The 16,634-nt window shown below is 42.0% G+C and overlaps 1 protein-coding gene across 3 annotated transcripts; it reads right to left on the bottom strand.

Annotated features, from left to right (window-relative positions):
• Positions 1 to 12,689: 12,689 nt before the first annotated feature.
• On the bottom strand, positions 12,690 to 15,540 carry LOC104608156 (uncharacterized). Of its 3 annotated transcripts, none has more exons than XR_016080149.1 (3): positions 15,363 to 15,540; positions 13,508 to 13,924; positions 12,690 to 13,333 (listed from the first exon to the last, which is right to left on the bottom strand). XR_016080149.1 is itself a non-coding variant. In XM_010274048.3 (3 exons), exons 1-3 carry the CDS (start codon positions 15,372 to 15,374, stop codon positions 13,082 to 13,084), a joined length of 435 nt encoding a protein of 144 aa, XP_010272350.1. In that variant the 5' UTR covers positions 15,375 to 15,519; the 3' UTR covers positions 12,690 to 13,081. The 3 variants fall into 3 exon arrangements, 2 of the variants coding, with proteins under 2 accessions (XP_010272350.1, XP_010272351.1); XM_010274048.3 differs by having other exon boundaries at positions 12,690 to 13,342; positions 13,508 to 13,669; positions 15,363 to 15,519; XM_010274049.3 differs by having other exon boundaries at positions 13,508 to 13,669; positions 15,363 to 15,514.
• Positions 15,541 to 16,634: the final 1,094 nt, after the last annotated feature.

The following is a 16,634-nucleotide window of genomic DNA, read 5'->3' as shown; positions in this document are numbered from 1 at the left end:
GACCTGATTAGGCATGGCTGCTTAGTGGGGTTTGTTGACATAAAAGAAGACAACCCTCCTAAGGCAGAACCATGCTCCTGGCCCCCAAGCCGAGCTTCCCTAATTGGAGTTATAGTAGTGATTTCATGAGGAATGGCTTCTGGAGGGGAGAGCAGCTCGAGCGGGAAGAGGTATGCTCGCTTGATGGAGATCGACAATAGGGAGCCAAAGAAGAAACAAGAAGAGCCGATCACATTCACCGAAGACGACCATAGGGGAGTCCAAATCCCGCAAGATGATGCCCTGGTGATCACGACTGAAATCGCAAATTATGAAGTTCGGCGCATGTTGGTAAACATTGGTTCTTAGTGTGTAGGAAGCAAGGAACCACTTGATGGGATTCTCTGGGGAGTCACTTATTCCTACAAGAAGGATCACTCTACCCCTGTTAACCGGTGACGGTGAGATCACTTCAACGGCCATGGTGGATTTTACCGTTGTCCGATGCTTGTCATCCTACAATGCCATCCTCGGCCGACTAACTTTGAATGCTCTGCGAGCCTCTGTGTCCACCTTCCACCTGGCCATGAAATTCCCAATCCCATATGGAGTGGGAGTGGCTCGAAGAGACTAGAGGGTAGCACGACAATGTTACCTTACGTCTTGCCGAGGAAAGTAGCTAGCCGCGGAGACCCTCACGACCAGGAGCATAGACCTCCACGACGAGCTAAGAACACAACATAGTCAACTTGTTGAAGACCTCATCTAGGTGCCACTTTTCGAGGAAGACCTTGAGAAGATAGTCCAGGTCAACTCCATCCTGGATGCTTGCTTGCGTGAGGACCTCATCCAACTTCTTAAGGATCACACCGATGTGTTTGCATGGTCGGCGGAAGATATGCCAGGGATTAACCCCAAGATCATCACCCACCATCTTAACGCTGACTTGCGCTACCGACCAATTAGACAAAAGAAGAAAAGCTTTGTTGCGGAACGGTGGCAGATTATCAACGAGGAAGTCTAGAAGCTACTCGACGCCGGCTTTACCTGGGAAGTAAAGTACCCAGACTGGCTGGCCAATGTGGTGATGGTGAAGAAGGGCACGGACAGCTTCCCCCTGTCAAGGATAGACCAACTCGTCGACGCAACAGCAGGGCACGAACTCCTAAGTTTTATGGATGCGTTCTTAGGTTACAATCAGATTCAGATGCATCCCAATGATCAAGAGAAGACCGCCTTCATCACTGACCGTGGACTATATTGCTACAAGGCAATTTCCTTTGGCTTCAAGAACGCCGATGCTACTTATCAGTGGTTGGTGAATGAGGTGTTCAAGGACCTGCTTGGCTGTAACGTTGAAGCGTATGTCGATGACGTGCTTGTGAAAAGCAAGAAGGCCGAGCACCACCTAGCTAATCTCAATGAAGTCTTCGACACCCTTAGGAAGTACCTGATGAAGCTGAACCCGACCAAATGTGCCTTCGGGGTTGGTTCCGAAAAATTTCTAGGATTCATGGTTAACTAGCGAGGAATTGAAGCCAATCCAAAAAAAATCCAAGCTATCCTCAATATGTAGTCTTCCCAAACTCATAATGAAGTGCAGCACCTCACTAGGTGAGTAGCCACCGTTAGCAAGTTCATGTCTAAGTCTACATATCAATGCCTGCCCTTCTTCAAGGCCTTGAAAAAGGTCAAAGACTTCCAATGGACCGGAGACTGCGAGCAGTCATTCCGGGAATTGAAGAGGTACCTGAGCTCGCCGCCTCTCCTCGCTAAGCTGAGCCTTGGGGATGAGTTGTTGCTCTACCTCTCGGCTAGTGATGAGGTGGTCAACTCGTACTGGTTAAAGAAGAGGACCGAACACAAAGGCTGATGATCTACTACACAATCAAAGTCCTTAACGGCACGTAAACTCGGTACTCAAACCTAGAGAAAGTAACCCTGGCCCTAATCATTGTGGTAAGGAAGGTCAGGCCATACTTCCAAGGCCACAGCATCCACGTACTTATCGACCAACCTCTCAGACAAGTGCTATAGAGACCAGAAGCATCAGGCCACCTTATCAAGTGGAGTGTGAAATTGAGTGAGTTCGACATAGAGTACACTCTGTGGCCTGCCATCAAGGCCCAAGCCCTTGCCGATTTCCTAAAGGAGTGCACGTTCACTATACAGGACCCGGCCCCGACACTGCAAATATGGACTCTTCATGTGGACAGTTCATCCAACAAGTAAGGAAGAGGGGCCGGCCTCATTCTCTTCGGGCTAGAAGACACGGTGCTAAAACACGCCCTGAGGTTCGAGTTCAAGGCCTCCAATAATGAAGCCATGTATGAGGCTCTAATTGTGGGACTCCGACTAGCCCTAGACCTCGGTGCACAACATGTAAAAGCCTTCAATGACTCCCAGTTGGTGGTTAACCAGTTCCACAGCCAGTTCGAAACATGGACCCCGATGATGGCAAGTTACCTGCAAAAGGTGCAGGAGCTCGTTCAATGGCTCGATCACTTCACTATCCAACAAATCTCTCGAGCTAAGAACGTCCGAACTGATGCACTCTCCAAGTTGGCAAGTTCGCCACAGATTGACCTCGACGCAATCGTCTGAATCGAAGTCCTAACCCAACCTAGAATTGCCCCAATGGCACTCCTCATCCTTCCCATGTAGCAAGGCTCATCTTGGATGGATCCCATAGCATAGTACCTATAGGACGGCAAGTTTCCCAAAGACCGCAAGGAAGCGAAGAAGCTGGCGCATAGAGCCCCCCAAAACTCTATCGCCGGTCTCACACTCTCCCCTATCTAAAATGTCTCTCCCCTCTCAAGGCCGACTATGTCCTCAAGGAGATACATGAAGGAATCTGTAGGGACCACCCTGGCGCCTAAACCTTGGCTCACAAGGCACTCCAGCAAGGATACTACTGGCCAACCATGAAGCAGGACGCCACCCAGCTCATCAAAAAGTGCGACCAATGTGAAAGGCACTCTAACCTCCCTCACCAGCCAGTGGCTCCCTTGAAGCCGATACCATCCCATGGCCCTTTGCATAGTGGGGAATGGATATCCTTGGGCCATTCCCTACTGCAGTCGGGCAAAAAGGTTCCTTTTGGCCGCTGTAAACTACATCACCAAGTGGGTGGAAGTCGAGCCCCTGGCATACATCACCGCACACAATGCCCAGAACTTCTTTTGGGAAGGTGTTGTCTGCTGCTTTGGCATAACCCGGGTTCTCATCACTGACAACGACACACAGTTCACTGATCGAAAGTTCGAAGTGCTCTACACTGACCTGAAGATCGAGTACCGGACCATGGCTGTACACTGACCCCAAAGCAATGGGTAGACCGAAGTGACTAACTGAACCCTACTACACGACCTAAAGACTAGACTTGACCAGGCTAAGAGAAGGTGGGTTGAGGAGTTTCCGAGCATTCTCTACGCATATAGAACCACACTGTGGACAGCCACCGGAGAGACACCCTTTAGCTTAACCTACGGGACCGAAGCCATGATCCCTGTAAAAATAGGCTCACAAACTCTCTGGGCTGAGTTCTACAATGAAGAACAAAACAATATGGACCTCCACACAGAACTTAACTTGGTAGAAGAGGCACAGGACCACGCACTGATGAGAATGAAAATTATCATATCTTTATCCCTTAATATTCAGTCTTTTATACTTATTCAATGCTTAATTGGACTCACTATTCTTATATTTCGATTTAAGGCACGAAAGGAGGCGTTAGGTGAAAAAAAAGGTTAATCGGGTAATTTTGCACAGTTTCGGCGCTGTGTGGTAATTTGGGAATAACTCTCCCATCCGGAATTCCATTGAGATGATTCAAGATGCATTGGAAAGATAAGAAAAATCTCTACAACTTTCATGTTTTGAGTTTTGATAGATTCGGACTACATCGAGGTCAAAATCGGGCCCGAAGTCTCTACAAATTCGTAGAGAGCCCCAGTTCGCTGGAGAAGACTAGCGCAATTCAGCATGCAATAGTAGGGCCCACTCATCATTCCTAATAGAATTCGGCTAAGAGTCTTAATCAGATATTATTTTTATTATAATCTTAAGAAAGAAAAGAGTTAGAGTCCAACTTAGTTAAGAGTTTCTATTTAGAGATAAGGATAAGATTAGATCTGAATTAGGAAATAGGACTTTCTATTTTTGAGAAAGAGGACTCCTAAGAGGAGCTGAAAAATACTCCCTCCTAAGGCTATATAAAGGGGGGTGGACTAGCACCCAAGGATCATCAAAACTTGAAAACAAGAATTCAGCAAGAAGGGAGAAAAGAAGCAGAATATGCCCCCTCATCTGGAAGCTGCGATTTCTACATGAAGTGTGTGTAAGCTCTTGATTTCTGGTTGAAAGGTTAGGGAAGCTTTGATTCTTAAACATTGTAAGATCTAATTGATTTTTATTTCAGTTCATTGTTTATGGGTATTCATATGTTTTCTGCAATTTCCTGTGAGGATTATTTTTAATGATTAAGCAAGAAGGATCCCTTGCTCAGTCAATGAAATAATCTATGGCCGATTAAACCATCAATTTCGTATATGATTGTTCAGTTTAATCATTGTGGAAACTAACATAAATTGATTATGGACAAGTTTTAGATTTATGTTAGGAGGGTATATGATTTGGTTTAAAGGGTCCGAGCTTGTGAGATCGCTGACCAGAATTGGGTCTCTCCCCTCTTAATGCCATTAATAGATTAAATCCTAAGAGCTTGTTTAGGACTGTCCGTTAATAAGAGAAGCAATCAAAGAGCTTGTTTTGGTTGCCAAGAAATACGAGTAGAGGCTAGCTGTTAGATCTTGTTAATGGTTATAACCAATTTATTCATAAACATATGAATTTATCCTTGCATCGATGATCAATGATAAGAATCAAGGCTGAACTTGTCCCTTCAACCAGAAGCTATCTCCCATCGATTTAATCCTTGCTTTATTTTATTTTATTTTATTTTCCTTGCTTTTATAACAACCCCTCTATTTTCTTTTCTCTTGGAAATAAATCCACCCAATCCTTGTGGAGACGACCTTGCTCATCACTATCTACAAAAATATTTAATTCGAGCAAGACTTTTATTTTTGGTTGGATTCGACACCCACCACGCACATCTCAGGATGGCCACACAGCAACAAAGAATGGCGAAGTACAAGTACACAATCTTGGTTGTAAGAAGATCAAGGCCTGTGACAAAGAAAAGGGGAAGGGAAGCAGCACAAGTACACAATCTCAGAGCCTAAAAATATCCCTTCCTTAATTTATAGAAAAATTTGTACAAGTCTTAGAGCTCGGCATACCGAGCTATTTACTTCAAAAAAAAAAAAGAGAAGAAAAGGGGCATCAACTAAACAGAACAAAAAACTTAGATAGGTAGCATGACAACAACAGGCAATAGTTCAATCTTCGGCAAGAGGGTCCACGGCCTCTTCGTTCTCTTCGCTCCCTACATTCTCTTCATGCACGTTCGCGGCGATGTCATCCTCAGCGGGTGGGGAGGCATTGTCATAGGGCCCCCAGGTCTATGCAACCTCGACAAAGTCAGGGTAATGGTGCAATGCCCTCCTCCTGAAAAGGTTGAGCCCTGCTTAGAAGGAGCTTGCGACAAAGTCATCCATCGCGTGTTGGTACTCCACCGAAGTCTTGAACTAATCAATGGCCTGCTCACCAGCCTCCTTCTTCAACCGCTCCCGCACTGCCTTTAGATCAGTGGTGCGCTACTTGAGGCTACGAATAGTCTTGGACTTCTCATCAATTTTGTGCTTCAACTCGGCAATCTCTGCCTCCATCGCAGCTGTCTACTCACCAACAACCTCGAACTCAGCCAACCGAACTCGCAGACCCACCAGCTCGGTGTGCTCCTCATCATAAAGGAGCCACAATGCCCGGAGGCGATCAACACCGCAACCACCGAACACGCATTCTGCGAAAGAGACTACGTTAGTACGATCAACCTCAACTAAACAAGAACTCGAGAATAAACGTGGACTTACCGAAGCAACTTGGCAAAGGAGCGAGCACTCTAGGGTACCGCTCGTTGTCTCCTCGTCCTCCCGTTGAATGGCCATGGTCGTGATGTCACAGAGAAGCTACACGAACATGCCCTCTATCTCGAGCCCGTCCTCAGGATGGACGGTCCACTAGGGCATATGGATGGTTGAGTTGTTGCTCCCAGGTACATCCATCCGCAGAGAAGGTGGAACTATGGAATGATAACCCTCCTACATGTCAACTACCACAACATCCTCGTCATCGCCTCGCTGCCTAGCCCTCTTTAGCTTCCAGGATTCCCTCTTGACTGACCTCGGCAGATTCACGTCAGTGCGAGACTAGGCCCTCGCACCACCTCGGTTGCGCCTCAGTTGCCCGGCCACCATTCTACGGACAATCTCCTCCTTGCTCGCTATATCGACACCTGTGCAAAGGGTGAGAATCCAGCCAAGACGAGCATGAACTCAAAAAAAAGAATCAACAAATGAATTGAAGCAATAAGAAAAACCGACCTCCCCACGCATTAGCTCAACACAAATCAACATCAAGAAGAAGGTATACAATATCACGTTGATCTCCTCAATCATGTTTATGACCACTCTCTCCTCCTCAGTCAGCCTGTGCCAGTTGGGTTGTGGCACCTTAGTCCTTAGCTCCTGGAGCACAGCTGGAAGGGGCAAGCCCCTGGGAAAGCACACAAAGAAGAGTCCCCCCTTCCAGTACTTCACCGAGGACGGGGCCCTGACTAGCACTTTGATGCGCTGCCTGGTCGAGCAGTAATAATAGCCCTGTTGGTGGTGCTTCAGTTGAAGGAAGTAGCTCACATCCCCAGGGTAAGCTCGAGATCATTCACGAAGTAGTACAACATCAAGCTGATCAGGAACCTAAAGGAGTTCGACATCAATTGCATCGACAGCACCCGGTACCATTCAAACACCCCGACTACTCCCTCGTGTAAAGGGAATCTCAACCAAACCTCCTGACTCTTCTCGTATACACAGAACTCACCCGACCGAGCATCTGTGGGCATCTAATCGGCCTATGGACATCTCAACTCATACTCCTTGGGAATGCAGTACAAAGCTCGGATCCGAGGAATATCCCTGGGAGTCAAAGAGCAAGGGGTGGTCCCAAATCGGTAGCCAGCCCGCACAGGAAGCTCTACCTCCATGCTTGACGGCCCAGCCTTAACCTCCTCGACCTCGGCGAATCTCCTAGAGTCTACTCCCACAAAATCCTTGGCCTTGAGCCCCTTCCCTCCAGCCTCATTGAAAGACCCCGTCTCAAACACTAATGGGAAGCACTAAAGCTAGAAGAGGAATCGGAGGAAGAAGATGAGGAAGACATTTTACCGGACTTAGAACCACGAAATTGAAGCAAACACCAAGCATTGCGAATCACCTCTCAACGAGCTCTCTAAGTAACTTTTCTTGCAAATGACGAAGGAGAAATGTTATACCCTCCCCTATTTATAACTTCCAACGGTCTGAATCGAAGCCAGATCAACGTCGAAAATTAAGTGCCACTCTGACAAGCTCGGGAAGACCAATCAGCACCTCCGCCCTCCATACGCGCATAACCTCGGGAAGCACAACGACACTTCTGACAACCCATATCAGAGACAGTATGACCATTGACCCAACTGGACCAGTCCAGACGAATGGATCAACCTCAGACCACATGAACCAGACTGGAAGCTCAACCAATCTTCAATTGAGTTCCTTAGACAAAGACTTTCAGCGCTATACCTCGGCCGAGCACTTTACTCCTTGACTTCGGAACTGGGGGAGTGGTATTCGGGTCATGGTTGAGCTAGCTCCGGATGCCACATGGTGCCTACGTGGTCGCCCAATCTTCTTGGCCACGTCAGCACCACATCGACATCCGCAGCTCACCTTTTCTCCTCGGCCACGTCAGCACCGCATCACCTCCACGACCCCACTTTGCCTTTCTATCCATTACAGCTCCATGTCAAATGGATAAACCTGACCAAGATAGGAGAATAGATGGGGACAACTTTGCTAGGGATTAGGTCTTATCCCAAAGACCTCGGTGGTTAACCTCATCACCGACAACCTCGAAAGCCTAATCCGATCAGGACATGGATCTTCATCCATAGAAAGGTACTCCACACTCGAGGTAAAGGATCCAACTTCTAGTTCTCATATCGTTATACTGTTCGAACCAACACTGTTCTCTAACTGCTCGGCCCGACTACCTACTGCCTTCTATTGACTTGAGCGTCAGAGTATCTACCCGGGGATAACTCCTCGAGCCTCTGACATTTTCTTGTTTGCAAATCTCATTACGCGACTTCATCCTTCCACCTCGGCTCCGCCGAGTTGGCAAGGACTATCTAACTGCAACCTCGGTTCTTGCACTACCTAGGATTGAACAACATTAGAAATGTTGTCTCAGTGGTTAAAGTTTGATTATTTTTGGGTGCTACCGCGCTAGGCAAGTTGTGGTCTTCAAAGTCACGCTAGTTGCATTTTTTATATTGAAGTTGTCAAATGGAGGTTTGATATGCTTCTGTATCGATGCATATCGGATTGTATTGGCCAATACTGCACGATACACACCAATACGATGGCGTATCGGACTGATATGCACGACTAGAAGGATACACTTCCAGTCATAGCGTATCCCATGCTGGTATGACCTGATACCGGCACTGGGTAGTGTGTTGCCGCTGGTGATGGAATAGTAGAGACGCTCAGCCATAGGCGCCGAACAACCGAAGAGGAAGGGGAAGACTGAAGAAGAGATGATTCTCAGTCTTGTTAGTGTTTAGGTTAGGGATTTTAGGGCTTTCTAGCTTATAAACGAAATTACAATATTGAAAAAAATAAAACTACAAAGTTTCGAATACATAAAACCTAGTGAAAATATAAACTAATGGGTATACTAGTCATATAAAATTATTTTAAAATATATATAAAAAATAAATTGATATATATATATATATATATATATATATATATATATATATATATATATTAGTGGATCGGATCAGTCAATATTTGAATTTGATTCATTAAGTTAATGGATCAGTTTTTCCGATCCGATCCAATGTGTTAGGATCTAGAGAGATATCTGAATATGCCTCTTAATGGATTGGTACCAGATTCGGATCAGATCTGATCCGACTTATTTGCAGCCCTAAATCCAATAGTACAAATCTTAGATCTGATCCAAAGATTCGATTATCTCAAAAATGTCCATTCAATAGTTTTTGATATGTTTTTAATTCACTCAATTTATGCTGTTTTTTCATTTTCTTTATGTTTTTCTATAATTTTTTATATGTTTTTTCACAATATCGGTTATTTTTTCTGTAATATTTTCTTTTTTATGTTTTTCTTGTAATTTCTGTTATTTATCTTAATTTTTTGTGTTTCATAATTTTGTTATATTTTTTTGCAATTTCATTATTTTCTATATTTTTTAATACCTTTCTGTAATTTCTGTTGTTTTTTTACATTCTTTGTATTTTCTATAATTCAAAATAATTCACGTATTCTTTCTACAATTTTCATTATTTTTTATTTTTTATATTTTTGTTACATTTTCCTGTCATTTATTTTTCTTTCATTTTATTTATTTTCCATAATTTCTGAATCTCTTCTGTGTTTTAATGATTTAAAAAACTAATGGATTGGATGGATTTGGTTGGGTTAAAACGGGCTTGGATTCAACAACCTGGCCCATTTATTTTACTCCATATGGGTCAGCGGATTGAAAGAGTTGAGTTTAAGCTTATCCTAAACCCAATCCACCCAATTGCCACAACTACAAAGGATATCCTAGTCCAAAAAAAAAGGATCTAATTTAAATTCATATCCTATCATTAGTGAAGAGAAAACATTCACATCCAAATACCGTCAAGACAGAGCAATTAGGTTTTCTATTGAATAATACTTTTCATGGTGACTTGGTATCCCTCCTTTTGAGGAGGTCCAATTTCAAACCCATGGGCCATGGCAGGGCAGTCTCCGCACTGACCTGCTTTCTGGGTATAGCGTATAGCAACCCCTTCTGTGATCGGATCGGCTGCTCATATAACGCGCCCCACCAGCGCCCCTGTGGAGAGCGCCACGTGGGCAGCCGATCCGTCTCCGCTGCTATGAGGTCAAAGCCAATATTTCATGTGCAAAAAGAAAAAGAAACTGTATTGAATAGGTGGGTCCATAAAAGTCAAATACTTGCAAATTGTAATTTGCTTTGAAGAGATGCCAGATAGATTAGGAGGATTTCCATCCTAACATTTGTTTCCCATTCTTGAGATATCAGGAACTGGTCAACTCCATCATAGTTATCTATAAATAAATCATGGAGGGTCCTTTGTTTGATGTATTGGTAAGCTCTTGGGCTAATCACGAGTGTTGAAATATGGGTTAAGTTTGTGAGCAGTCACTTTGTGCCAAAAAACATAAAAAAAAAAAAAAAAAAAAAAAAATTGCAAGAGGTTAGATTCATGGTGAGTCTACCCGTCACTAGACCCTGAAGACTCGTATTAACATTGGGTAATAGCCCTTTTATTCATAAACATATCATCATGGGTGCCATCCTATATTGAATTGCTGACTGACCCCAAACAATATATGGTTTTGGAAACCAGGCTGGACCGGACCGGATGATCAGGCCATTTGACCTGGAAATGGATCATGACTCCAGGCCCAATTTTGGATCCAAAAACCATTTGACTGAGGTTTGGACTGAAAGGTTGGACCATTTGACCCAAGAACCAGTATCGAAGTGATTCTCTTTTTAGGTCGGTTTTTAAAACCATGTCTCAAAGGATCTTTTTAGTGCCTTATTGAGCAGTTACCCTGTAAGAAATGAGATCTAAGTTTGGTTTTAAGATTTGTTTATTGTTGTAATAGGGTATATGTATATGAAGAGTGAAGCAGGAGTTTTGTCGGTAAGGTTCCTTTCTATTGGAGGTTGCCCCACCTGGTCACCATCAAGGTAGAGGTATTGCATTAGATGACTCCATCTAGGAGTTGAACTTACATTAATTTAGTAGTTTGTACCGAGCAATCAGCATTACTCTTAGAAAGATGGACAAGAGTACGTCTTGAATGACCTTTTGGATATGAATTTAAGATTTTTCAATATAAACTTAGGATTCTATTTTTTTATTTATTTGTTTCTTAAGGAAAGTCTTAAACTAAATTCTAAAATCAAGATCATATATTGTATCGGTGAGATTAAAAATGGAATTATTGCAATATGCTTTGATTGTGCATAATTATGGTGAAAAGATATAATACACTTGAGAATTCTCACAAACTTTACAAATACATTAATAACACTAAATATAAATATCAAATGGTTTTACTTAAATGGGGTTTGACCTATTAAAAATTTAATAATTCCCTACTCAACCAGTCCCATTGGTTCCTCTAGGGGTGGCCACGAGCCAAGCTTCTCACGAGCCATTCAAGCTCGGCTCGGCTTGGTTTAAACCGAGCTTCAAGTCGAACTCGAGCCAGTGAAGCTCGATTCGTGAGGCTCATGAGCCTAGTATAATAAATAAATAATTTTTTATTACATACATACATACATACATACATACATGCATATACATATACATATAAATATATATAATAAATAGTTTTTATTATATAATAATATTTTATATATAATATTTTTATTTTTTATGTATAATTGTAAATAATTTTTATAATTCTTATTTTTTTGTAGGTAAAATTATATATATATATATATAAACTTGGCTTGTAGTCGTGCTCGAGCTCAAATCTCTAACTCGAGCTCGAGCTAGAGCCTAATACAGTTTCAGCGAACCGAACTCAAATAGCCAACTATTCGGCTCTGCTAGCTAACCCTATTCATTAAGATAACATTACATGTGGTGTGAAAAATTAAGGATGCCAGTGAAATTGGGTCCTTTCTCTTTCACGTGGTGTGGGTAATACGCAATAATTATAAACTGAAGTGAACCGGTAAAAGTTGGAGTGAACTCGCTTTAAATAAACTTCAGCTACAAAACCAAAGTACTACCTGTACCTGTTGGAAGTAGTACAAGGAAAAGAGTGGCAATTGATTTTCTTATTTTTTTCCCATGGTAGCAACATGCTGAGAGTGTGTTACAAGTCACGATCTCAACCTCAAACTTAGAAAAGTGCAGCTTCCAACAAATTCTGTTCTCAACTCATAAATTCGCAAACCTATCAGCATGCTACTCCAGTTCCATGGGTTGGGAAGGCATTAATAGAGGGCCTCATAATCTTTTGTTGTATTTTTAATTCATATACTAAATCATAGTAGAGAAGAGAGGTAAGAATGCAGTGTTCATGCATACTGGCTGAGTCCTCCTGTAGTCCTCTGAATTATCATCTAATAAGATACAGAAAGAATTAAAGTGCAATTTCCTATAGATGCATTACAAGGCATGGTATTTTGCATTTAAGTAGAATTCAAGTGTATGAAACTTCCAAGTTCTACCTTGAAATGTTTGACCATTTAGGTGGTTGTCTTTTCAGCAAGATGAGCATCTGTATAGAAAGTCTGCATCAATTGAAAGAAACTGTATTCAGAGAATTCTTCAATTTTTTGTTAGTGCTTTAAAGAGCACCTACACTTGAATTGATTCTTTCTGATAATTTTTTTTTTCACACCAAGTTTCTACCTTGGTAAACTAAACTGCCACATCCAGAAAGCTTTCAGAATTTTTCATTCTTTGATTGGTTAATTGGTATATCAAATGTATACCAGTCATGATTTATGACACACGAGAGAACATTTGGTGCCTTTGTAGCCAAAACTTTATGCTCGAGTATGATCTATACAAGTCAAGAACCAATTCTCCCAGAAAGAGTTGTTCTTCCCAAGGCCAAAAATCCATTCATATTATTTCCAATTTGTCACATTTATTAGATTTGGGATAGTCAGGAATCTTCCCATGACATTGTTCACCTAGATAAACACAAAATCCCACATTTCTTTCCAATGGACCCTCTTGATGTTAAAAACTTAAAAGTAACCCATTCAGCAATCTAAGAGACCAAAAGAGAAGCAGTTGCGACCAATTGCTTCTGCAATACAATCGTCAAATTATGATCAGTTTGATCTCAATTCAATGTTTTGAGTTGTTTCTACTTGGGTTGATCTTTACAAGAATATTTAGCAGTAGTGGTATGCAAATCCCCTCAGACATAGCCATTTCACGTCTCCTGGTCATAGTTGTGGAGGAACCTGCTACAGAAACCTGTTCATGTTCTTGGGAGTGGATTGTGTTAGTGAAATGCAAATCTCCTCTAACTCCTGGTCTTATTCCAATTAGCCGGCCCAGTGAAACACTATGGTCTTGGAAGAAGGATCTTGTGGACTGGCCAACCTCGCAAAAGAAACAGAAAAACACAAGTAGGATTGCTTAATTTATTACCTAATAAAGATAGATGAGTGATTCAAGCCTGTGTCCCAAGAGGATAGTGCTTTGTGTTGATATAAAGAGGCTACTGATTCAATTAGATAGAACAAATGTGTATATGTGAGAGATTACCTCGGTGTCAAGTTCAGAGGATGAGAATGAAGAGAAGCTGGTAGAGTACATATGGAAAGAGGATGATTCCTCTGCTACAGCAGCTTGTAAATATTCTAGTACTCTCAATCTTGTACTCATGTTCTCGAGTCCAAGAGGCCAACCATTAGGCATTTCATGGACCTGGAAAAGGTATTCATAAGTTTATGATTGCAGCTAAAAGAACAGTGCGGATAATCAACAGAGTATTAGTGTTATCATATTTTCATTGGACGCCAGCTACAATCTCAGGTTGGGATAAGATTATTGGATCATTTTAGTGTTGAGGGCCCTATCCATGTGGATTCATCAGCATATCACTGTGCGAAATAGACACCTCAGTGTTATCATAAATATGCATTATTACAGCAACCTGCCTTCCCCCCGCCCCCCATTCATCTGAACAGTAAAATACCGCAATCAGAATCTGTCATTTAATGAAATATGAAGGTGCAAGAGAAAGAAAAGAGTCTTGAATAAATTTCCCTAAGCAAGCAAGAAGGATAATCTCATAGTTGAGGTTGAATAATGCCAAACTACAGGTTCTAGCCCCCCCCCACAAAAAAAAAAAAAAAAAAGTAAAGCAATAGAGCATGTGTAGCTTCCCCCACAAAAGATTCTGTTCTTATTTCTGGATTACTGTCAAAGTAACCCATTCACATGATAAGAAGCACATCTGGTCAGACCTTACTAGCTGAACTGCTACTTTGGTCTTAGCTTTTCATCAAATGGATTGAGCATCTAATTTTTTATTTTATTTTTTCATTCACATCATCAAGGGAAAACCGCGGGAAAAGGTTCCTTTATTGTTCTTGCATCTGAATGGACATGAGAGACCAAACCAGAGTCCTTGTGTTCTTTTCTGGAACGGCCTAACCATATCTGCAGAGTTATATCTGGATAGGCAGGCAGCTCTTTCTTATTCATACTGGAGTAGCTGGAGTAGCAGTCAAGTTTCTTCAGACAAAATCATGGGAACTGAACAGGACAAGCATGGCGGTGCTACTCACCGCAACAGACTTATACCCTTGAACAAAGCTCATCCATAGATCCACAGTCCAAAGCAAGGAGACCCCCACTCACAATCTACGGGAAATAAAGAGCTCATAAGATGTTCTTTTCACTTCAGAAAAGCAGTACCGGATTCCATTATGTCATGTATATAAAAGTGCATCAACACATACAATCCAAGTACTCCAGCCTACTCTTTAGTGTATTCAATCGGTTGACACCAGATCAGGGCACTGCAGTATTGTGATCTCCCACAAGTTTTCAAGCAAGGTATCAATGGCACATTAATGACAACCAAAAGACTCAAAATTCTGACCACTTATCACTTATTAACAGAAGAACTAAACCCAAATCGGATCCCTCGTATAATTCCAACCAGGGAAGACCACAACTATAGAGTTTGGAAGAATAAACCCAACTAACAGACAATCAAGCAGAGAATATCCCTAAGAACGCTAAAGAATGTGAAATTTGAATAATTTTTTTAACTGGGCTTCGCTAAAAACCAAATTAAAAAGAAAACCCTTCGGCTATAAAGCAAGATATTCAAAAGGCGTGGAATAAGCTGAAAGTAACAGCACAAATTTAAACAATACCATAGAATATAGATACAACATAATTAAGCATAAATAGGGAGAGCTTCATGTTTACTTCAAAGAAACAAAATCGCATACAGAGAACTTAAAGGAAAGGCAGAAAATAATGGAAAAAAGAGAGACCCATTAGCTCAATTTCCATGCTAAGACGAACCAAATACAGAGAAATGAAACTACGGAGCTTAATTTGGGTTATTGATTCAGAGATAAGAGAATGAGAGGTGACTTACCTCTGTTCCCATGGCATCAACTGGCCTCCGGAAGCGATGGACGATGAGAGAAGTCCAGACTCCAGACTTCAAAGACAGTAAGAATTAAACCGGAGAGACCAAGGGGCGGATAATCGCTTGCGGTCTTTCTTAACTTGAGAGTTGAGACTTGGGAGACCTCAGAGTCAGCTGAGAGGACGTTGGGTCCCACAACTGAGGTTCAGACTCAGAGCATTTAATTAATTAAATAGTTTCTGCTCTTTTTTCTTATTAAATTATTACTATTTTTTGATAGACGAATTATTACTAAATAATTTAATATTATCATTTTGAGTTTGACTCGAGGGTGAAAGCCGTCGTTTAACGGACTGGAAATTCATCGCGAGATCCCGTATAACCGACAAGAAGAAGAAGAAAAATTGCGAATAGGGTGATCATCGATTTGAATTGGGAGATGTTTCAATGAACTGTTTGGATGTGTTGTGAGACGCCAGTAGGGCGCAGTTGTGATCTCCATGGATTTCCGGGCTGGGTCGGTCCGGGCCGGATCCGGTAATGGTGCTACTTGAACCAGGTTAGGTTGAACCGATACAAAAAACTTACTTTTGGATTGTTTTTGGATAAAAAGAACATTCATTAACGAAGAGAAAAACATACAACCAAGAACCCAGCAATGTGGAGCACACAACTAGACCCTATCCAAAGCTGTCCCATCCGGGGAGGACGGCTTCAGTCGGGGCAAAGCCGGTTCGCACTCTTTACTGCCTTACATTGAGAATATCTCCATGCTTGTATGCTTTATTTTATGAGGAGATATTCCGCAAGGGTGAAAATGGCTGTTAGAACGGTGTAGGCACAACTTTGCCCTGATAGAAGCTAATCTCTCATCCGGGGCACAGAACACTACAACCAATGTCCCAACAGGCTATGGCAGTTGTATATTGAGAATATCTCCCCAGTCTAGAGAGATGTTCTTTTTACGAGTCCCACATCACCTGCCAATAAAACACATTCCAACCTTCTACCAACATGACATTATAGGCACATCTCATAAATGGCAGGTCTCACTTTCAGTGGGTTGGAATGTGTTTTATTGGCAGATCTCAACTTTCCTTGTACAGCTACAGTTGCCAGTTGGGATTTATTGGCATCTTATTGTTGGTAGCAGATTTGAACTTGTCCTACTTTTGTATTTATATATATATATATATATATATATAATATACATGATAAAGGAAACCAAACTGGTTGTGGGTGATAAGTTTAAATAGAACTTTGATGTTTTCTTTTTTT

The sequence above is a fragment of the Nelumbo nucifera genome, chromosome 1, assembly GCF_055504915.1.
Source record: "Nelumbo nucifera cultivar China Antique chromosome 1, China Antique-T2T, whole genome shotgun sequence".
Lineage (NCBI taxonomy): Eukaryota > Viridiplantae > Streptophyta > Magnoliopsida > Proteales > Nelumbonaceae > Nelumbo > Nelumbo nucifera.
Note: the sequence above shows the minus strand (reverse complement) of the source record. Positions and strands in the feature narration are given on the sequence as shown.